The 23898-nt window shown below is 44.3% G+C and overlaps 1 protein-coding gene across 4 annotated transcripts in view; it reads left to right on the forward strand.

Moving 5' to 3' along the window:
• Positions 1–23195, forward strand: part of ARMC3 (armadillo repeat containing 3) — an 88841-nt gene extending 65646 nt beyond the window's left edge. For 2 of the 4 annotated variants that reach the window (XM_084782459.1, XM_084782460.1), the window contains exons 11-19: positions 2307–2556; positions 5352–5488; positions 9983–10151; positions 13013–13110; positions 14073–14174; positions 14501–14608; positions 17652–17849; positions 20014–20176; positions 22881–23195. In XM_084782459.1, coding sequence (XP_084638585.1) covers positions 2307–2556; positions 5352–5488; positions 9983–10151; positions 13013–13110; positions 14073–14174; positions 14501–14608; positions 17652–17849; positions 20014–20176; positions 22881–23090 — 1435 coding nt within the window. In that variant the 3' untranslated portion in view covers positions 23091–23195. The remainder of the gene's footprint in view (positions 1–2306; positions 2557–5351; positions 5489–9982; positions 10152–13012; positions 13111–14072; positions 14175–14500; positions 14609–17651; positions 17850–20013; positions 20177–22880) is intronic. The other 2 variants (XM_084782461.1, XM_084782462.1) reach the window with 1 other exon arrangement.
• Positions 23196–23898: the final 703 nt, after the last annotated feature.

Consider the following 23898-nt stretch of genomic DNA (forward strand, 5'->3'; position numbering starts at 1 on the left):
TTTTCATGAGAAACTGGGGGAAAAAGAGAGGTGTGCTGCTTTAATTTTCACAAAAAGAAAGAAAGAAAGAAAGAAAGAAAGAAAGAAAGAAAGATGAAAAGAGAAAAATTCTCCCCACTTGACAGAAGAGTCATGCAGTTTGGACAAGGCACACTTGTGGTAGCTAACAATTTGAAGCAGCATTTGGCATGAGAGTCAGGTTACACTAATTGCCTGAAAAAAATAATGCAAAAGAAGAGGGGTTTTGAAATTTTTTCAGTGTGTGTCAATTAGAAAAGTGCATTGAACTTGAATTTCCAGAGGTTGGCAAGTAGCTCCCTGTAAAGCATGTTTTAAAGCCCTGGGTTCTATCCCTGGTATGTGCACTGCGCGCGCATGCGCGCGCGCGCGCACACACACACACACACACACACACACACACTTGTATATACACAGAGAGAGAGAGAGAGAGAGAGAGAGAGAGAGAGAGAAAAGAAGAAGAAGAAGAAGAAGAAGAAGGGAGAGAGAGACAGGAGAGATGTATATAGATGCAGAAAGTTTAAAATTCAGTATTTGAACTATAAAATTGCATAAATCAAAATATGAGAAGTTCCTGATAAGACTTGAAGCTCTTAATCTTTCTTATTACTTATTTTTTCAGCTCTTAGACTTAAGTAAAGTACAAAATTTTCCTTATTCAAAAACCAGACGACCACCATGCCAGTTGATAATGAGAAAGCATTAGATGTGAAATTATCTCGAGTATTTTATCCCCAACGAAATGAAAGGAGACGCTGGCCCTCACCTACTAAAGAAAGATGTCACAGGACACGTTAGCCATTCCCTAAGTGTGAAAAGGAGCTTGGGGATGAAACTGGGTACCACCTTTAGAGGGTACCGCCTCTAAAATAGGCAGCACATATTTTAGAGGGACTGATCTAGTAAGCCAAGGGTGCAGGCAGGCTGGCCTCTGGTTCATTAACTCAGAGTCCTGTTCTCTTTCCTTCTGAGCTGGTTTATATGGACATCACAGCCTGCTCTCCCCCAGGACCACTGGCCAGATTTCATTTGTCATCCGCCCTATGATGGGCAGGGCAATTGTCATACCTTTTGTTTTCCAGGGCACTGTTCCTCCCTCACAGTAAATAGATTTACTGTGACACCACCAAATTAAGTGAATTGGGACACTGGTGACCACACCAGACAGCTTCACTTTTTGCCCCCATTCAAGCTTTATGATACAACCCTAGAAAAGAAATATGTCCAATATAAATTTGAGATGTTCATGTTATTAAAGTGTCGATGATTTTTGTTGTCTTGATGACTTCTGTTGCCATGATGATTTATGTAAATGGTGGTGGTTGTTATTGTCAAAGTGATTTTGTGTTGCTGGGGATTGAGCCTAGAGCCATGCACGGGCTAGGTAAATGTTTGGCTACTGAGCTGCATTTCCAGGCCCCTTTGGTTTTTTTGCTTTTTCTTTTGAGACTGTCTCACCAAGTATCCAGGCTAAACTTGAACTCCCTTCACAGTCCAGACAGGCCTTAAACTCCCGGCTGTCCCTGTAGCTGAGATGACAGCCCTGGCAGGTCTAGGTCCCCTCATAGATCCTTTAGAGCCAGTGTGCTCCAAATATCTTATTACACAGGGCCATTTTTCAGTCACTTAACACAGTACCGCCCCTCGAATCAAAATGGTTTAAATATTTAACCATCATAAGCCTGTCTTGGCCAAAACGCACGACCCCTTTTGTCAAGTATGAAAGGCTTGCAGTTCATCAACCTTAGGGAGGCCAAGGCAGCAGGGACCTGAAGCAGCTAGTCACATCCCACATCTGCAGTCAAGGGCAGATAGCTCTGAACTTACACATCCACTCAGACATTTCAGAATCCCATCCCCAGAGAATGGCGCCACCCACAATGGTCAGTTTCCCCTCACTTAGTTACCAGAGTCAAGCTAATTCCCCCAAAGATACCCTCCAAAAACATGCAAGCAAATCTGGACAACCCCTCCCTGGGGCTCTCCGAGCTAGCTTCAAGTAGACAATTAAAACTCATCTGAGGAAAATAACCGAACACTCAGTACTGAAGTGTCCTAAAACGTTTTGGTCGTGTATTTTTCTGTAACCCAAAGGATTACTTGATTTCGTTCTTTTTCACCAGCCTCCATTTAGACCACTAGCACCCCGCTCTGGGTTTATTGTAGGACAAAGCAGCCTGTCTCTAAAATCCTTGTCCCTGTGCTTATTCGTGTGAATTCGCTTGCAAAATCCTCTGCTACTGCCTTGAACTGAGAGAATAGCATTCCTTTCTCCCCGCTGTGCCCAGTGCTGCGGCAGAAGCGGACGCCATCGACCCGCTGATAAACATCCTGTCGAGCAAGCGGGACGGAGCCATCGCCAACGCTGCCACCGTGCTGACCAACATGGCCATCCAAGAGCCTCTGCGAGCAATCATCCAGAGCCATGAAGTAATGCGAGCGCTGCTCGGCCCGCTGCACTCTACCAACACGATGGTGCAGAGCACTGCGGCGCTCGCAGTGGCTGCCACTGCCTGCGACTTGGAGGCCCGCACAGAGGTGAGGCGGAACTGCAACGTGGTTTGGAGTCATGCCATCTGCTCATCCCACTACCCAGTCTTCTCTAATTGGCCTCATTCCTGTTAACATGGTTCCTTTCTATTCGTCTCCCCGGGGCGTCCAGCTAACCACAGGGTATTTATTTACCTATTACTCTGTGCCAGGCACTCTGCTTGGGTGTTGGCACCATGATGCCAAGCGATAGTGCCACGGCCATGCTACCCCGTGCTTGCAGAGGGCTCTGTCTAGCTTGGAACACTGCAGACTCTTCCTTGCCCTCTCAACCCCATGGCTGGCACTTCAGTGTGTGACTTTCCTCACACCATTGCAAGGCCCCAGTGGGCAAGAGCAAAACTGGTAGGCTTTATAGGTTAAAAAAAAAAAAAAGAAAAGAAAAGAAAATAGAAGAAAAAAAACTTAAAAACCAAAACCCTGTGTGACCTGCACCTGATGCTCAAACAACAGTGTTTTCTAGAACACTATAATACAGAAATAAGCACTATTCTTAAGTCCAAGTGAATGAATGAAAAGATAGCCTCCCTTTTTATCCACCTGGTTTTAAAAAATCCTTTTTTAAAAAAAGGCTTTATTTATTTATATGTTTTGCCTGCATGTATGCCTGTGCACCAAAAGAGGGCAGCAAATCTCATTACAGATGGTTGTGAGGCACCATGTGGGTGCTGGGAATTGAACTCAGGACCTTTAGGAAGAGTGGCCAGTGCCCTTAACCTCTGATCCATCTCTCCAGCCCCTAACTTTCCCCTTTTAAAGCCAGCTCTACCACCTTGTCCTCCACCAGGCCTTTCTCCAGCCTAGCTGGACCTCCCTCCATGCTCCTGTTGCTTACCGTGTCTTTCCCTGTCTTCCTACTCTGCATTTTACAGTTCTAGAAGGGGGAAAAAAACCCACAAACAGCTTTAAGCTGTGAGGAAAGGAATGGAATTTTCTGCCCCTTGTCCATGTTACTACCAAATACCTAGTACATGATGTTCATCTATGTACTACCTAGCTACAGAGTCTCACCACATCACCCAGCCTGGCCCCTGGCCTGGGGCGCATGGTCCTCCCTCCCTTCACCCGCTGACAGCTGGGATTACAGATGTGTGCCTCCACACCTGACTTTCACAATGCCTGTTTAATCAACACTTGTTAAATGAACAGGAAAAAAAAAATGGATGGGTGGAGGAATTAATAAGATAGCTCTGTGCCAAAAGAACACATGGCGTTAGATTTTTTTTTTAAATCTTGTTTTATACCCAGAAATAAATATGGTCAGAAATGTGGCTTCCCAAGCATGGCATGCTTCAAGCCTGGTGAGGTCTGTGTGCTGACAGGCAGATGCGACAGAGTCCCTGTTTAACTGGAGAACGCTGGAAAGTGGATCACTGTCCACGTGGCTCTTGACTTTGAAAATGGGCTTTGACATTCTTTTCTGGGATGTTCCTTTCATCCTCTCAGAGAACGTGCTACCACACCTCAGACACAAGGCCTTTCAGATCTTTCTTTTCCTAGTTAGCATTTCATCCCTAGAAACCAGTCGGTGATGTCACTGACGGAGCTCCATCCTGCTTCTTCCTTACGCTCTTTTCCTTCTTTCTCTAGTCCCCAAAGGAACAACTTTTAAATCATAACAATAACAAAACACAAGCCTTTCCCTCCAGAACTGTCCCAGCACGGCTTTGGCTCTGCTGCTGACTGGGCTTGAGATGTGCTGCTATGAATAAAGTCGGCCAGCTTAGAGAAACAGTGAGCTCTAGTCTCTGCGTGTGAGTGCGCAAGTGCAATGGTGTGTGTGTGTGTGTTTGCTGGTGCTGCTATAACAAGTTACCGGTGCTTTACGGCTTAAAAGAAGAAAATCTATGCTCTTGAAGAATCCGAGGCCAGGTGCCCCAAAATGAGCCATAGGAGCTAAAATCAGAAAGTCTCAAGTGCGGCACTTTCTCTGAAGGCTTTGGAAGGGGGCGTTGTCGGAGGAGGGGGGAAGGCTCAGTTACACTGGCTGTCCCAGCTTCTGGACAAGAGACACCTGCATCCTTTGGCTTACGGTCCCTTCTTCCACCTTCAGAGATTGTCACAGTGGCATTGTATGCCACCATATCCCTTCTGTTTCTGACATCCCTATATTCCTTTTGTTGGACTCTTTGCAATGACACCACCGGGACTGCTTGAGACCGCAATGTGATTTCCCAGTCTCAACATCCTTAATTTTTATCACCTGTACAAAGTCACTTTCAGGGGTAAAAGGACACTCTTATGTCTGCCAGGACCAAGAGAACCTTCAGTGTTCAGGTGCAGGGTGAATAAGCACAGAGTATCCCCCATACTGCAGGGAGGGGGTGTGCTCCTGCCACTATCTGAGGGACGTTCTGGAGAACTCTAGAATGACTTTCCTTGGCCTTCTCTGCTTAGAATGGAAACCTGGATTCTTGTAAAGACTGGCAGACGTCCACCTGAATTTAATAGCTCTAAATCGACACGTTCTAAAACTGTCTTTGCACAGTTGAAAACTTTGCATAGTCAATGAGATTTTTTAAATGTATGAATGTTGATTTTTTTTTTTTAATATATACCTCATACCCTACTAAGGATGGAACCTAGGGGCCTAGGCATGGCATGCAGTGCACTACCCATGAGCCATATTGACAGGATAGCCCTGCGATTTCAGAGTCTAGCTCTGTAATACAGGTTGGCCTTGAACTTGGGAGCCTCCGGCCCCACCCAGCCACTGAGTACTGAGATTACTGCCAGGCCCATTTCTATGCTCTCGACGTGTCAATTTTGGTTTCTGCCTGCAGTTGAGGAACTGCGGTGGTCTGGAGCCCCTAGTTGAGCTCCTGCACTCCAAGAATGACGAGGTGCGAAGACATGCCAGCTGGGCTGTGATGGTCTGCGCCAGTGATGAGCTGATGGCCGCTGAGTTATGCAAGCTCGGGTGAGTGGAAGATCCTGTGTCTAGCTCCACTGGGGGGAACAAAAGAGAGAAGCAGGTGCTTCAGGACCAAGGAGCACCAAGCAGAGCCTCCCTGTCATTTAGCCTAGCACTCAGGAAGGGCCACTAGAGGGGCAGGACATCCTGCTCTTACCTGTCCACCTGAGGGTGACCTCCTTAAGTGGTCCACATCCCCTCTCCCTTTTCTACTTCATCTTGATAAATGGTTCTCTTTCAGCTTTCACCAAACACAATCCTGTTTATCCCCCGACCCCAAGACTAAACTGTATGGGGTGGACCACTGCTATCATCTTTAGTCATCCCCCCTACACACACCAAGCCCTTCCCCTGATATCTGTATTTAATTAGCATCTTCGCCCCAGCCCATGCTCCACACAAGATGCAGGTGAACTCAGTTCTCATTAGCATAGTAGCAAATGAAGGTTCCCATAATTCCCAATCACTCATTCTTATTATATATAACTCTGTTACTTAAATACAAGGTCTCATATTCTTTTTGCATTAATTGAACAATGATAGAAAAGTCAGAGATATAGCTGGGCATTGTGGCACACACTTGTAATCCCAGCTCTCAGGGAGGAAGAGGCAGGTGGATGTCTGTGAGTTTGAGGCCAGCCTGGTCTACAGAGTGAGTCCAGGACAGCAAAGGCTACACAGAGAAACCTTGTCAAAAAAAAAAAAAGCCAAAAAGAAACAAAGCAACAACAAAAACAAAAAAACAAAAAACAAACAAACAAACAAAAAACAAGCCAGGGCCAGACTAACTCACCATCAAATTCTACCAAGTCTTTAGAGAACAGCTAATGTCAGTGTTCCTCAATCTGTTCTGTAAAATGGAAAGGAAGGGCACCCTACCACACTCACTGTGAGGCCAGCATTTCCATAATTCAAAACTGGATGAGGACACAACCATTAAAGAAAACAATAGACCAATCTCCCTAATGATATAGCACAACAATTCGTCTACCTTGATTTCAAGACCATACAAAGAAGACTCCACACTGGTCCTGAGCTATAGTGTATCAGAGTAAGTAAGTGGACTGAGAGCAGGAGTCACATGACCATTTTCATTGCTATAGAAAAGACATCTGACAAGGTTCAACGTGCCTTCATGATAAAAGCCCTGAAGAAATTACGGGAAAAGAACCATACCTCAGCAGAATTAAGACTACATACAGTAAATCTATAGCCAACATGTCTAAGAGGCGAAAAACTAAAATCGTTGTCTCTAAAATCAAGAATAAGACACAGGCAGCTACAATGACAGCTCAGATTCAACAGTGTGCAGTCTTAGCTAGAGCAACAAGAGAAAGAAATGAACAAATAGGAAAAGTCAAATTGTCTTTGTTTGCAGACAGCTTAATCTTTTATTTAAAAGATCCTAAGTACATTGCAGAAAAACTCTTAAAACTGATAAAACCCTTTCAGAAACTAGCAGGATCTAAAAATCAACATCCAGAAATCAGTAGCTTTTCTGTGTGTCAAAATTAAACTTGTTAGAAAAGAAATGGGAGTGAAATGAATCCCATTTACAATCGTTAAAAAGAAATCTAGGAATAAATATAACCTGTGAAGTAAAACACCATAAGATGTAAACTTTAAGACAGTGAAGAATGAAGTTGAAAAACACAGTAGAAGATGGAAAGACATCCTATGCTCTTGGGTGGATGTAGTCAATAATGTGTAAGCATCCATTCTTCAAAAGCAATCTGCATACCGAGCACAATACACATCAAAATCCTAAAGACATTTTTTCACAGAAATAGGAGAAATAAACAATCCTGCAATTCATATGAAAACATAAGAAACTCGGAAGAGCGAAAGCAGTGCCAATCAGAAAGCAGCACTGGAGGTATCACAATAGTTGACCTCAAACTACACTACAGAGCCATAGTAACAGAACCTGTGCGGCACTGAAGCAGGCATACAGACCAACAGAATGCAATAGAGGTTCCAGATATGAACCCACATAATCACAGCCCCATGATTTTTGACAAAGGTGTCAAAAAATACACATTGGAGAAAAGACAGCATATGTGACAAATATCACAGGAGAAATAGCTGTCCACATATAGAAGAACGGTACAGTCTCATATCTCATACTGCAGAAAGATCCATTTAAGTAGGTAGAAGACTTCAGTGTAAGACCTGAAGCCCCAAAACTGCTAGAGGAAAACAAAATTAGAGCACTTCTAAATATAGACTCAGCTAAGGACTTTGAGAAAGGGACTCTGGAGCTTGGGAAATAATCCCAAGAATTCACAAGTGAGATGGTAGCTTTCATTCGCGCAGAGCAGGAAGTGGCCGTCAGCATGAGCAGACAGCCTTCACAAGAGAATAGTATCTTCAGTAACTGCCTAACAGAGTATAAGGAATCAATAACTAGAACGTATGAAAACTAGAAAAACAATCCTGAGATTCATATGAAAACATAAGAAACTCAGAAGAGCCATAAGCAACGCTAATCAGAAAGGGCAATGCTGGAGGTGTCCCAACAGTTGACTTCAGATCACACCACAAAATATCACGCCAGCCAGTAAATAGGCTAATGAGCTGAATGGGTACTCCTCAAGGAAGAAATGTAAGTGACTACCCGGAATCTGAAAAGCTGCCCAACATCCTTAGCCATCAGAAAAATTCAAATTCAAATTATTTTGATATCGTGTTTTGCCCAGTCAGAATGGTTGACATCAAGAAAACGAATGACAAGAAATATAGAGCGATCAGTCCTTAAACATAGCTAGAGAGAATATAAACTGCAGCCAACGGGATGCAAGTAAACACGCCACAGGGACCATCCAAATGCTTGAGAAACAGACCCAGTCCAGATGTCCATTGACAAAAAGAGAAAGAAAATATCATAATACAGACAGTGGGATTTTACCCAACCATTAAGAAAACTGTAGTCATGACATCTGAAGAAAAGTGGGTAGAACCGGAGATCGCTGAGTGAAATTCAGATCTAGACTTAGAAAGACATGCACGTTTTTTTTCCTGTGTTGAACCTAGATTTAAATTTATATGCATATGCATACCGTGCTGGTTTGAACAGGTATAGCCCTCCATAGACTCATGCGTTTAAATACTTGGCCCATAAGGAGTGGCACTGTTAGCAGGTGTGTCTTGTTGGAGTAGGTGTGGCCTTGTTGGAGGCAGTGTGTCACTGAGGGGGCAGCCTTGGAGGTCTCTGATGTTCCAGCGGCTCCCAGTGTGTCACACAATCTCCTTTTGCTGCCTTTGGGTCAAGGTGTAGAACTCTTGGCTTCCCCAGCACCGTGTCCACCTACATGTACCACGTTCCTCGCTATGGTGGTAATGAACAAAATCTCAGCCCCAATTAAATGTTTTTCATTATAAGAGTTGTCTTGGCCATGGCGTCTCTTCACAGCAATAAAACCCTAAGACATGTACCTACATGTGACATATATTCTGTTACAAAAAGTAAAGGCTAATTCCAGGATGGGGACAGCCAGCAATAGAGGAGCCGAGAGGATAAGGAGCCAGGGAGTGTACAAATTAGAATAAAGTGCAATGACACACTTGTATAAAAATAGCAGAACAGAATCCATTACTTTGCTTTTTTTTGTTTTGCTTTGTGATTTTTGTTTTTAGACACAGGATTACTGTGTGTAGTCTTGGCTGTCCTGGAACTCACTCTGTAGAGCAGGCCGGCCTTAGACTCAGAGATCTGCCTGCCTTTGCCTCCCCCATGTGTTGGGATTAAAAACATGAGCTACCTCTGCTTGGAACCCATTACTTTGTACACCAACCTAAAAATTTAAAGAAATGGCAAGACAAAAACAAGAACAAAAACAAAAACAAAAAAACCCAACCAACCAAACAAATAAAAACAACAGGAATTTCTCCTTTAAAATACACATTCATCTGTTTTCCATTACTGTAACAGTGCCTGAGAAGAAACAAAGAGAAAGTATTTATTTTGGCTCATGGTTTCAGATGTTTCCGTTTATGGTTGCTTGGTCTTGTTGCATTTGGACCTGTGGTGAGGCATTGTATTATGGAAGTGGGGCGCGGGGGGCCGGGGGAGGCACAGAGCCAAGCAGAGCTGCTCCCCTTCATGGCAGCTAGGAATCAAAGGGGAAGGGATAGGCTCCCAATCCCTCTCAAGGACAAACACCAATGACCTAAGTCCCTCCCACTAGACCCCTACTTCCGTGATCCCATCACCTACCAACGGGGCCACAGGCAGACGACCAAGCTTTTAACACAGACATTTATCCAGGCCATGTCCCACCAACTGTTTAAATATGAGTTATTGCATGGCATTTATGTTCTCAGAAAGTGACAATCCATCTTCATAATTCTGTCAGTTTCACCTCATTTAAAAAGTCAGAGGAGGCTCTGAGCTTTCCATTTCAATTCTTCACTCAGGAGCTTAAGGATGTAAATGGGAACTCAGTGTGGGTTGGATTAGAGAAAACAAACAACTTTTTTTTAAAAAAAATTTATTGACAGGGCTCTAGATATCCTTGAAGAAATTAATCTATCAGTAAGTCGGAAAAATAAATTCAGTGAGGCGGCCTATAACAAATTGCTCAACAACAGTCTTTCCCTGAAATACAGCCAGACTGGCTACTTGTCATCAAGCAACATAATTAGTGACGGATTCTATGATTACGGTCGGGTAAGTGGTAGCATTTGTTTGTGTATTGCTCTGATTTCCCCTTTAATCATGACGCCATCACATTGCTACTTTATAAGCACCGAACACACTTTATATTTTTACAGACAGAAATGTGAAAATCAGCGCTTTAGCCTGGACTACTTCTGGCCATAAGATTTTGCTTTCTCGTACAGTGTTTAACTAGATTCTGTTTTGCTTGTACTTTTAAGTCGGTTTGTTAATTCAAGTCCCAGTAACATTCCACAACAAACACAAACCACCGAGAAATCGCTCCACAAAAAAAAAAAAAAAAAAAAAAAAAAAAAAGCTCATTTTATTCAACTATTCAATGACAAGTAATTCTGAAAGAACTACTGTAACATCCGTACAAAGACGCTTCAGGGGAACTGAGGACAACAGCAGGAAGTCAACACAGAACCCTGACACACAAGGAAATGCTGACAGGGGGAAGGGCGTGAGCCTTTGAAACACTCAATGAAACAATGCTCTCTATAATGGAGCGTTCTGGTCCATTTACTCTGTAAGTACTATGCTTCTCATAGTGCAGGCTTTGACTATGTCAAAACTAAACCAAAAAAAAAAAAAAGATAAAAGATCCCTGCTCCTATGGGAGGAGTGGGAGGACACAGACAACAGAATGTGCTAGAGTTGGGTGGGGAGTGAGGGAGAACAGAACAGAGTCGGCAGGAGGGCATCTGCAAAGCTATGGGGTATTAGAGCTGACGTCTGCCATTTTCAAAAGGGTGGTTAGGCAGCCCTCACTGAACGTAATGTATGAATAAAAACTTGGATGGAGTGGGGAAAGTTAGATTGGGGGGTATTTGGGAAAGAAATTTCTGGGCAAAGGAATAAGGGCAAAGGTATTTGGCATGTGTAAGGAGTATCAGGATGGGCCTGCATGGGAGCTGAGCTGATAAGAGGGAAGAATAGAGATGATATTACCCATAATTCAGGTAGGTAAAGGAACTCAGACCATGGGATTCTTGGGGACCACTACAAGATCTCAATATGCAATGGGAAATGGAACAGGGCCCCCGTAGGATGATAGGATCTGTCCTGGTTTTAGAGGATTGCTTTGCATTGTTTTTAGTAGGTCATGGAAACGGTCTTAGATGTGACTGGAATCTATTACTTGATTACAAGGAGACTAAGAAGCTGATGGAGTCTGCCCTCTTCTCTCAGCTGACACAATTACCCTCCAGCTCCTCTAGTGCCCTTTTACTCTCGAGTTCATAGCCTCTTTTCTCTGGTCATTATCGTTTTATATATATACATATGTATATATATGCATGGATGGATGGGTGGGTGGGTGAATGGATGGATGGGTAGGTGGGTAGGTAGACAGATGCATAGGTGGGTGGGTGGATGGATGAGTGTGTGGATGGATGGATGGATGGATGGATGGATGGATAGGTAGACAGATGCATAGGTGGGTGGGTGGATGGATGAGTATGTGGATGGATGGATGGATGGATGGATGGATGGATGGATGGATGAGTGGATGGATGGGTCAGTGGGTGGATGGATGGGTGAAAGGGTGGGTAGATGGGTGGATGGGTGGGTGGATGGGTGGATGAGTGGGTGGATGGATGGATGGGTGGGTGGATGGATGGATGGATGGATGGATTTGTGGGTGGGTGGATGGATGTGTGGGTGGGTGGATGGATGGATGTGTGTATGGATGTATGTATGGATGGATGGATGGATGGATGAGTGGGTGGGTGGGTTGGTGGATGGATGGATATGTGTGTGGATGTATGTATGTATGTATGGATGGATGGATGGATGGATGGATGGATGAGTGGGTGGATGGATGGGTCAGTGGGCAGGTGGATGGGTGAAAGGGTGGGTAGATGGGTGGATGGGTGGGTGGATGGATGAGTGGGTTGATGGATGGATGGGTATATGGATGGATGGACAGGTGGATAGGTAGATGGATACATGGGTGGATGGACTGACAGATGAACACAGAGAGAGAGAGAAGAACACACCAGTCCATTTTTATTGTTTGTGTATACATGATTTCATTGAAAACCAATAAGGAGGCATGCCCACCCTTGGAGAGGTTAATTCCCCTTCTCCCAGTAGTCATTAGCTAGATCCCTGTGGTTCTTTGTCTAGAAGTGGGACCCTCCCACTTCTAGAAGTGGAAATTCCTCCCCTCTCTGTTAAGATGTCCATGAGTGTTTTGCCTGCACCATGTGTGTGCCTAGTACCTGAGAAGGTCAGAAGAGAACATCAGACCTTTTTTATTTTTCTTAACAACAGACAGTTGTAAAATATCACATAGGTTCTCAGAACTGAGCCTAGGTCGTCTTCAAGAGACACAAGTGCTCTTAAGCGCTGAGCCATCTCTCCAGCCCTAGCTTCTCTGCAACACTTGGATCAATCAGTTTCAGCCCATAGGTGTTTTACAGCTGAAGTCCTGCCTGGAGTATCGAGATAGATTTTAGATACAATTATTTCCAGGGACTGTGTCAACAGCTATGGTATGGAATCGTTGAGGGCAAAACAGCAAAGAATGTGGAGGTAAAGGAGAGTGTGTCTGCAAGCTTCCAGATCAAATATATATAATCTATCACCTGTCTCTATCTACCTACCTACCTACCTATCTTTCTTTCTTTCTTTCTTTCTTTCTATCATCATTTGTCTCTTTCTTTCTTTCTATCACCATCTGTCTGTCTGTCTGTCTGTCTATCATCTACCTGCCGTCTTGTCTGTCTTGCTACTATCTATCTGCAGTCTGTGTGCACATGAATGAATTAGGCCCTTCAAACTGTCAAGAGCCCTGTCTATCACCACGCATGCTTAAACTATAACATGTGCAGAGAACCCACCCTTGTGCTCACATCATCTCACAGATAAATCCTGGCACCAAACTTTTACCACTGAAGGAACTCTGCCTACAGGAGCTGAATGATCACCGAGCTACATTATTAGTCAACAGTAAATCTGACATGTGAGTCTTTGGGGTAGGGGTTCTGCAGGGAGGAAAGCATGAAGTTTTTGGTTGTCAAAACACAACTAGGTGAAAGGTCCCTGTATGGTATCTTCCCAGATGTATCTAACACTGTAGAAGTAAGGGCTAAACCATTAACAGCCTGATATGGAATAACTTACATTTTCATTCGACTCCATGTGAGCAATTTCTAATGGATTTGGGAAAATAATCAAAGAATGTAAAGTGTAGAAAATATTGACAAGTCTACAAAAATGTGTAATAGCATGCAGTGACCACCCATCAATTTTTTTTTAAGATAAATAAATGGTAGAAGTAAAAATTAAAGCTTCATTTAAAAGCAAACAAAAACAAAAAACAGAAAAATCCAAAACAAACAGGATCTCACTATGTAGTTCTGGCTGGCCTGGAATTCGCTATGTAGTACAGATTGGCCTTGAAGTCACAGATATCTACCTACCTCTGCCTCTAAAATGTTAAAAATTAAAGGCATGTATCACCATGCTGGCTTCCAAATGTTTGGCTTTTTAAACTGGATCGCTTGTGGCACAAACTTGCTTCAGACTCCTCCTGTAGCTGAGGACAGCCTTGAACTTCCTCCTCCATCCCTGAGTGGATTACAGGTGGGCACCACTAGGCATGATTTATATGTTAAAGAAGATCAAAACCAACGCTTTGTTGGTGATAATATTTTTTTTTTAATTTAAAGGATATTTTAAAAAATCCTATGAACCTGTATATCTATATATTACCAAATGATACATATTTCATACAAGTATTTCCTGTTCAGGTCTGGGGAAAGTTTTTACTTTATTTTTGTCTTCACCTCTCCTTGATGATTTTTAAAAAATGGCACCATTGAAAGTCTTCTGCAAACATGACTTTCCCAGGAAGTATGTTTTATAGGACAAAGTCAGTGTTGATGGATTTTAGTTTGTATAACTAAATGTATAACATTTTAGCTCTCCACCTCCATCTATGGAGGATAAATCATCAGAAGTTGGCTATGGACGAAGCATTTCTTCTTCATCTTCCTTAAGAAGGGCAAGCAAAGAGAAGGCCAAGTAAGAACATATTTTATCGATGCTCAACCAACCCACCTAGAGATGAAGTTTGGGGGTTTTTGTTTTTGTTTTTGTTTCCTCTTATGGTGATTTATGTGCATAATTGTTTTGTAAACTGATGTGGCAAAGATCCTGTAGTTGGGGTTGAGTTTTCCTAAATCGTGTATGGAATAGGCCCTAATGGCTATTGGGTGACTGAACCCAAGCATAATGGGAGAAAAGGGACCTTTTAATGATAATTATCTTTAAAATGTAACCTGTGGCTGCGGTTAACAAGACTAGAACAAGCTGTGTTGTTCTTTTCAAATGACAAAAAAGAAAAATAGTTTTCGTTTTAGTGCTGGATTTGGATCCCCCACAGAAGAAAAATCAGAGCCTACATCAGGACGAAACACTGTCGTCAGCAGAGGTACCACCAAAGAGAAAGGCTCCAGGTAGGAAATTCATTTTCTTCTTCTCCTCCCAGTTACAAGCATGACAACTCATAACTATGCTGCAAGGGAGATGTGGCTTTTGTTTATTCTGTGCTGGTCACGGAATCATGGGGTCTCCCTGGTGGACAAGGGTTCACACTGAGCCACAATCTAGCACATAAAATTTCCTGTGTAGTAGCCACCTCTTGGGCCTAAAGTGGTTGCGTAGCAAGTGTCAAAACCTAGGCTTCAGCCCTAGCCCTGCAAAAGAAGTTTGACTTTTGAAGCCTAAGCATTGATTGAGTCAAAAACCCTGAGTTGCAACTTACGTTTGGTGTTGTTCTGTGCTGTCTTTGAAATTTTTACCCAGAATTTCTCCTGTCTATGGATTAGTCACATTGCCCTAGTAACTTCTACCATCAAGTAGTTGCTTTCCTTCAACAAAGGACAATAGAGGCAGCAGTTGTCCTCACCTACTGATCGCCCTAGCCCACCCGACCCCTAATAGGGATCGGAGAGACGGGGAGTCACCTTCTTCAAGTCATGGACCTGTGTCTTGTCCTGATGGCCCTATCCCTGCTTCCTTTTCTCGCTCTGTCCCCTACCCTTCAGCGCAGAAGAAACTCAAAAAGGGAGTAAGAGATAGCTCTTATGGTTGGAACAACTACAGTGTGCTTTGTGCTCCTATGGTTTATGTATTCTAAAGTTCTATTTGGGCTTAGGGAGATGGCTCCACGGGTGATGTGCCTGCCTACTATGCACAGATCGCTGGGTTTAAGCCCCAGTAGGACATAAACACATCATGGTGGTGTCCACCTGCGGTCCGGGCACCCAGGAAGCAGTTTAGACTTATCCTAGGCTTCAGAGAGAGTTGGGGACCAGACTGGGCTACCTATCTATAAAGAAATGCGGGTAGGGGAGAAATATGGTTTGTACTTACTAAAAGAGATAGAAGGGATCTTTGATTCATTTTTTTCAAAATATTTAAAAGGAAAACTTGCGTGTATTTCAGTTGATTTGTTCCTCTTCCCTTGGGTAGTAAGTAATAGGTAACAATAAAGAATTCCCACCCCTAGTTTGCGTCATTAAAACATAAACCCAGTACTTGAGAATTGCTTACCTTGGTGCTGCTCCCTCTTGCCCCAGGTCAGCCCCATATTCTTGGCTTATTTGACTCCGGAATAAACTAGGTCCCTTGTCAATTAGGCACTGAATGTTCCATCTTAATATTGTGTGAGCCTAGTCTCCAGAGCAGGAGATCTGCATCAGCGCATACAAGGAAGGGTGTGGAGTGTTTAGCTAAAGCCTCGGTTCCTTTACCCTAAAATCGATATGTTTATTTACATAAAAATAGTGACTAAGTGACAAAATCCTTCAGAAAGGGGAGGGTGGCGCTAGAAATAGAAGCACTTCGAATCCCCGCCCCTTAAAGCTACAGACGGTTTTGAGACTTGTTACTAGAGGCATGGGGAGGAGGTCTGGGGTTGAACAGAGGGGCACTAGGCAACCCACACTGCCCCACTCGGACCTACCTGGACCCCCTGGGAGTTCCTCCTTTCATTTATTCAGAGACACCTCTTCCCAACCCCATCCAGGTGTATTTGGGCAGACCTCTTGATCTGTCCCCACAGGAGTGTGGGTTCACCAAAGGCTTGTCTGCCTTAAGAGTGTATCACACTTGCCCATCGGCAGTTATTAAGGTAAAGACTTACCAAAGCTAAAAAACACAAAGAGGGACCATTGGAGTCTGGGTAGCTGTTAAGTAGGAAGGGCGAGCCTTAGCCGAGACTTCAAAGTTCGGTGAATCCCTTGCAAAGGGCTGCGGAGTCAACCTAGGGAGATCTCCCCTTCCTCTCAGAGGATGCCTTAGTTATTTTTCTGTCAGCTTGAGCCACCTGGGAAGAGGGCACCTTAATTGAAAAAAAAAACCCCAAGCAGATGGACCTGGAAGCAAGTCTCTGGGTTCTGTTTTGTTTGTCAATTAGTGATTGATGTTGAAGGACCCAGCCAGCTGTGGGCCATTCCATCCCTTGGCTGATGGTCCTGGGCTGTGTAAGAAAGCAGGCTAAGCAAGCCACGAGGAGCAAGCCAGTGAGCAGCACTCCTCCGTGGCTTGTGCTTTAGTTCCTGCCTCAAGCTCCTGTCCTGACTTTCATTGCTTTATGATGGCGTGTCACCTGAGAGATTTGCTGAAATAACCCCCTTTCCTCCCTGACCAAAAATTGTTTTGGGTCACAGTGTTTACTAGAGCAACAACAACAACAATAACAAAAAACACTAGCTAGGGGTGGCTGGAAAGATGGCTCAGTGGTTTAAGAGCACTGTCTGCTCCTCCAAAGGTCCTGAGTTCAATCCCCAGCAACCAGGTGGTGGCTCACAACCATCTATAACGTGACTTAATGCCCTCTCCTGGCCTGCAGGTGTACATACAGATAAAATATTCACATAAATAAATAAATAAATAAATAAATAAATAAATAAATAAATCTATCTTTAAAAAAGAAATATTAGCTAGAGGATAGTCACTGGCTCTCCTGTCAATTCTTCTCTGGCCCTCTCAGCTAGTGCCATCCCTTGGCAAAAGCTGGCAAAGTAACCCCTCTGGCCCCTAAGCACTGGCATTAAAGGCATGGGCTACCAGCTCCAGCCAAGATTGATTTTATGGGGTCATTGGTGTGTTACACCTGATGCTGATGTTTTCCACCCACACTAGTGCCTGTGAGATGCTTCCAAATAGTTTTGTGCACTAGTGGTTTGTTCCTTTTTATTCTTAACAAGTATTTCAAGTTACGGGCTTACCACTGTATACCTATCTCTAATCGAGGGACATTGGAGTTGTCTCTAGGGTTTTTTTTTTTTATTATGCAAGCTAACTTTTAATATAGCATACAAAATAACATGCTTTATCAGGGCATTTTCATACATATTTGTCATTGTATTTTGTTCTAATTAATTTCTCTCCTCGATTGAGCTCAACTTATTCCTCTGAGTAATTCAGTGCATAGTTGGTGTTTGGTCCCTTGATTGACTGGATATTGGGCTTTATTATTGTTTACTCTCAAAGGAAAGGGAGAGGGAAAAAAGAAGAAGAAAAAGTGAAAGAGGAAGAAGAGGTCCTGGCAGTGCCCAAACTGACAGAAGGCAGCCCCGAAAAAGAATGGTACCCGCCTTCTGACCCTGAGTTCTGTGTGTATGTGTACGAGGTGACCAAATCAATACTGCCCATCGTCAACATTAGGGAACAGATTGAGGCCCTTGCCAAGTGAGTCACTGCCCCTCCCTCTCCTTCTCTTCCTCCTCCTCCTCCCTCTCCTCCTCCTCCCTCTCCTCCTCCTCCTCTTCTTCTTTCTCTCTCTGTGTATTAATTTTAATTTCTGAGTTTTTAAAGTTTTAGTGATTTGCTTTTATTAAAGTTAATTTAAAATAAAACCAACGAAATAAACCGCAGTGGTTTATGGTGCCTCTGCAGCAGAAGCGCAGTGAATTATAGGCGCTCTCCATTTTCGGTTAAGCTGCGTTTCTGTGAAGAATCAGAGCTGAAGTTGCTTAGAAACAAACATCTGCTTTTTCCCCCCTAGCTAAGCTGTAGAAAGGCATCTTTGGTATGATCTTAAGAGTGTTCGAGAATCTGTGTTTCAAAATTAAATCACTCCTTGAGTGTATGGGGGCCCTCATAATTTAAAGCCATCCTACTGTGAGTTCTCTCTAAACTCCTCTGTTGTTTTTGTTGTAGTTATTGTTTTGTTTTTTAAACACAAATAAACAATTTTTTTTTTAAATCATGGGTGTCTGCCAGTGCGTTTGCTGGAGTGGGCTGTGGCCATTCTGAGAGTTGCTGCTGAGCAGAGCAGAGCTCTGTGTAAGCCTCCGAAGTTGCCCTCTTCATTCGTGTTTGGGCTCCTTCCACTGAAGAGGCTGAGGCCCTGAGCGGGTCTTTTATGGGCCATATGGAAGCAGAACCGACTAGAAGCACGGTAGGGGGTGGGGCATGGGATCCATGATTGACAGGACCCAGCGGGGGACGTGCTGGCTCCAGCAACAGCTGTAGCCTCTTTGGGAGCCCTGTCGACTCCAGGTGAGAGTCAGGTAGCACTCCTCAGACCTGGAAGCGACAACTACAAGCCTCACAGCTGCCGGACATGGTGAGAAAGAGGGCGTTTGAGTCTAGAAGGATTGGATTTCTCTCCCATGTCCTTGAGATGGGATGACTCAGGCAGAACTCTCATCGAGTCCTGTGAACCTTTGTCCAGTTCTTCCCAACACTGTGTTCCCAGCGGCGGCTCTCCTCCTCACTTCCAAATCACCATTTTTCCCCCCAAAGGTGAACGATAATAACAAGTAAGACGGTGGCAGAGGTCCCACCACGCGACAGGCTGCAGGTGGACCGACAGCTCCGCCCCACCTCCCTTCCTCATTGCTTGCTTTAGTTTTGTTTAGCTTTGGGGTTTTCCTTTGTTTTGGTTTAGTTGGTCTGGTTTTCTGTTTGTTTGTTACTGTTGTTCTTGTACTTGGGGGTTTTAAGACATTACTCCTCATAGCACAGCCAAAGGCCAGTCTTCCCTTTAAATTTTCAGATTTTCCCCCACCCACCCCCAAATATGTTCTTAGTTATGGAGAATTTTTAGAGATGTATTTATTGACATCATTATAGAAGATCTTACTATTTGGGGAAAACCCCTCAAAATCAAAGTATTCCAATTTCATCATCTCCCACCATCTGCTACTCCCTCATGCATTTTTCTTCCTCCTTCTCCTCTTCCACTCTTCTTTGATGTGTTATATGATGCCATAGATTTCTTAATTATAAAGATGAATTCTACAATTAAACTATTAAATTTGCACTAGGCTACATCAGTGTATATAATGGTATAAGCACAGTCTTTAGAAGAAGGAGGCAGGAGGAGCACCACAGGACTGGGGCCAGCCTGGGCCACATACTGAGATTTTGTCACAAAATAATAGGTCTTTTTTTTTTTCTTCTTGATATTTGAAACCGTCTATGAATGTAATGGGAAATTTGACTTTGTTTCCTCTGGCTTTTGAGTTTAAATTCCTTGAAAGAAGAAAGCCTATCAGTTAGTAAATGCCTTCACTTTCAGACTAAAAGACAACACTGTTCAACAGTAAGATAAAACCTTAAAAGTCCATTTATGTTTAGTGTGATAGTCATTTGGCCTACACTATATCTATTGGGATCCTAGCACTCATTTTCTTCTTTGTGTTGAATTAAATCACCGGGATTTCAGCTTACATATGTGTTTGTGATTGTCTCAGTGCAGTAAGCAGGATGACTTTTTCCCTGCAAGTACATGTTTTAAGCAAAACAAATAAGAACCAGAGGAAATGTTACATATAACCGTACACAAAACATCCAAAGTAAGCGATTAAAACTGACTGTTTTTTTTATCTCACTCTAATGGGCACAGGTATGTGGCTGATAAAATGGGCGGTAAGATTCCAAAAGAGAAGCTATCTGATTTCAGCTGGGAGCTTCATATAAGTGAGTTGAAATTTCAACTGAAATCCAATGTTATACCAATTGGATATATCAAGAAAGGAATCTTTTATCATCGAGCTTTGCTTTTCAAGGTATTTAAAATATTTTTGTCTCATTTCTATTAAGTTAAAAAGTTTTGTCTTTATCTCATTTGACTGTGTCTGTTGCTAACATTTAACTTAATAACATTAATTTTTGCATTTATACTTATTTAATTTGAAATATTTGTGATAATGTGCGCACAGAGAGACAGATAAATAAACATATAAACATTTACACATAAAATAATCCTGCTATGAAAATCTGCTGTCCTTTTTGGTAGAAAGTGGGAGAGGGAATGGGAGGAAGAGAAAGAGAGTGGGTACATTTTGCAGGCCTGATACAAAGCATCAGATGAGTCTGCACGTCACCCTAAAATGTGAGTAACCACTAAAAACATCAATGGTGTGTATGTGTGCATGTGTGCGTATGTGTGTGTGTGCGTGTGTGTGCGTGTGTGTGTGTGTGTGTGTGTGTGTGGTGGTGTGGTGATGTGTGATTGTGTGTGTGTGTGCATGTGTGCGTATGTGTGTGTGTGTGTGTGTGTGTGTGTGTGTGTGGTGGTGTGGTGATGTGTGATTGTGTGTGTGTGTGTGTGATTTTGGAAGCTCAGGCTGTAGACAGGGGAATGGATTAGAACAGACACAAAACTAGAGGCAGGACAAGCCTTAGAAGGTGGCTGCATAGCAAGTACAAGTGACTCATACTTGGGATGAGTTGCTCCATGTGGAATGAGGATGGAGCTGGGAAGATTTCAGATTAACAACCACAAGGGCTTGGCAGTTGCCTGAACGTGGTGGGGAAGGAAGCCTGGGAAGAGAAGGCTGATCTCCATGTCCTGGTCAGGGCAAGCAGAGAAGATAGCGCCAGTCACTGAGACTCAGCACTGGGGAAATGTGAGGCTTAAGAGAGTGTGGTCTTAACCAGTGAGTGGTGGCGCACGCCTGTAATCCCAGCACTCCGGGGAGGCAGAGGCAGAGGGATCTCTGTGAATTTGAGGCCAGCCTGGTCTACAAAGAGAGTCCAGGACAGGCAAGGCGACACAGAGAAACTCTGTCTCGAAAAACAGATGAGGAAAACAGCTTTTCAGACACAAAGCTCTTCTGCTTACTCACCGGCTCACAAGATTGCCTCAAAGCTGCAAGTACCCTGGAGGTAGACGTCTGGTTCCCCTTTTTAGATCACTACCTGCAGTGACCTTGAGAAAGTACATGCCCTCGGCTTCACTCTAGAAAATGCGGGATAACAACAGTTGGGGCTATTTAAAGTCCTTGAACAGGAAATAGAGTCATACCAGTTTCACACTGGAGAAAGTCACAGGCGCAGTCCTTGTGTCCCACTGGACTATAAGGGCGATAGATTTTGATAGTTTTTGTTCTCTGGTCACTGCTTTCCAGGCCATCCTCAGCCACAGGACAAAGGGTATCAAAATCAAAACCTGAACATGACCCCAAGTCTTTATTATTTTGGCCCACTCCTAACTATGCAGAGTGGGGCAGTCATTGCATAGCAACACCAGTACACTCAATTAAAACGTGAGTGCACCCACTACTAAAGCACAGTTCTCCTACCAGGTGTAACTTAGCCTTTGTCGAGTACTTCCTCCTGAGAGTCGGCAGCCGGCAGTTCGTCACACAACCATAAAGGTTCCGTGCTTCCCCCCAACTTCCAGAGGGTAGAAATGGAAGCCTGGGCTGGCAAATCCCTTGGCTTCTGGTCACTAGTCGGTAAGCAGCAGGGCTGAGTGGCGGTGCAAACCCGGGCAGGCTAACCAGGCCCTCTTATTCCTTGTGGAACAGCTGAGAAGTTTCTAACTTACTTTAATGAAGAGACTCTAGTCAGCCCAAGCATGGCAGCCATGGCTCTGGCAGGCCTTGACCTCCTGCCTCATCCCTTCTGCCTTCATGAAAACTGTTCAATTACATCCCTGAAGCTAACCACCAAGGTGCCCTTATTGGTCTACTTCCTCCTCCTGAGGCTGACTACCAAGGCCCAGCTAGCGAAGTATTGAAGTCCAGCAACCAAAAGCCTTGTCTGGCTCACCTCGATAACATGTCCAATTAAAGTTAAACACCCCATCCTAACTGCCGTTTGCCTATGGGCCATGTCTGTGTTTCGTCCTGCTCTGGGACAAATACCCTTTTCCCCCCTCCCTGGTCCTCTGTCTCCCATCTTTGCCTCTTACTCCTTCCCCCTCTGTCCCTCTGGGGCAAATGAACCTCCTCTGAGCTAAGAGCTTGGTCTTGGAGGTCCTGAGTTGTACCTCATTCCCTTTCACTTAAAAAGAAAAAAAAAAAAAACAACCTCAAAATCAGGGACAAATCAGGGCTCCCTGGAGTGACAGCCTACAGTGAAGTAGCTGCAGTTTAGGGCCTCGTGCCCCGTAGTGTCTTTCACATTGCACAACAGACTGCCTGGAAATGGCACTTAGCAATCTCACTGCCTTCTGTGGTCCAAGACCGAGTGGTGGATGCATGGAGCTCCCCTCCAGCCATCCTGTGCTCTATTGCATTAACTTGTTGAAGTGTCCTTCCCCAGGACACTCCTGTACACACTGAGTCTACAGATGTCGAGCCCTCAGGGACAGCCCATGTACGGCTCCTAATCACACTGTTGTCAATTTTCCAGCGTCCCGTCAAACATTTTCTCTGCTTGCCTGTTTAAAGTCTCTGCCAAGGTCCGTCTCCCACTAAGGGTCTCTCCCGCACGTGCTTGCCTGTGACCCTGAGCCCCTTGGTTTTCTTGTTCCTACCTCAGGCACTGGCTGATAAAATCGGGGTGGGCTGCAGCCTGGTGCGTGGTGAGTACAGCCGAGCGTGGAACGAAGTGAAGCTGATGAACGAGGCTCGGAAGGGCGTGATCGGGAACCTGCCCCCACCGGAAGAGTACATCGTGGACCTCATGTTCCACCCGGGGACCCTGATAAAGCTACGCAGCCGAGAGGCTGACCTCTACTGCTTTCTGTAGTCTCCAGAGGAGCGCCCGAGCACCGTGACCGGAAACTATCCTCACATGCTTTCTAGGAAGGGCACTGACAGTTTTGGTAACGTCAAATAAAAGCGTTAGAAATGGTTTGCGTGCAGAAATAAGCTGTGGGTGCGGCTGTGCGGTGCTCCACACCCCAGGCTGTGGAATTCAGCGTCTGGCCGGGCCTCACATGCTGTCAATCCACACACACGGTTGTTGTGGGTGAAACGGGCTTGTCGCCGTCCCCTTCCGTATCTAGAATGAATCAGGTAATACGTAGTTTGAATGAACTCAGTTGATTTTTCACCATCTCCATCACTTTGTCTGGCTTTAAGGTTTAAGAGATTAGTATTTCACAGCACTTTCTAACTTAACTGTTCATGTTTATTTGTTTAACTTACGATTAAGAACACTGAATCCGGCGATGCTTGTGGTGGCTTGCATAAGATTGTCCTCCATCAGCTCATATATTTGGAGGGTGGGGTCCTGCAACCTGGCAGGGATCAGGAGGTGTGGCCTAGTTGGAGAAAGTATGCACTGGGGGTGGGCTTTGGGGTTTCAGAAGCTGAAGCCAGGCCTTTGTCCCTCCCTGTTCCTGCTGCCTGTGGATGCAGATGTAGAACCCTCAGCTCCCGCTCCAGCAGCATGTCTGCCTGCGTGACACCATGCTTCTCGCCATGACGGCAATGGCCTAAACCTCTGAACTGGAAGCCAGCCCCAAGTAACTATTTTCCTTTATTAGAGCTGCCGTGGTCATGGTGTCTCTTCACAGCAATAGATGTGGCAATGAATGACTCAGTGGGCAAAC

This window comes from Acomys minous, assembly GCF_964271855.1.
Source record: "Acomys minous genome assembly, chromosome: 5".
In the NCBI taxonomy this organism is placed as follows: domain Eukaryota; kingdom Metazoa; phylum Chordata; class Mammalia; order Rodentia; family Muridae; genus Acomys; species Acomys minous.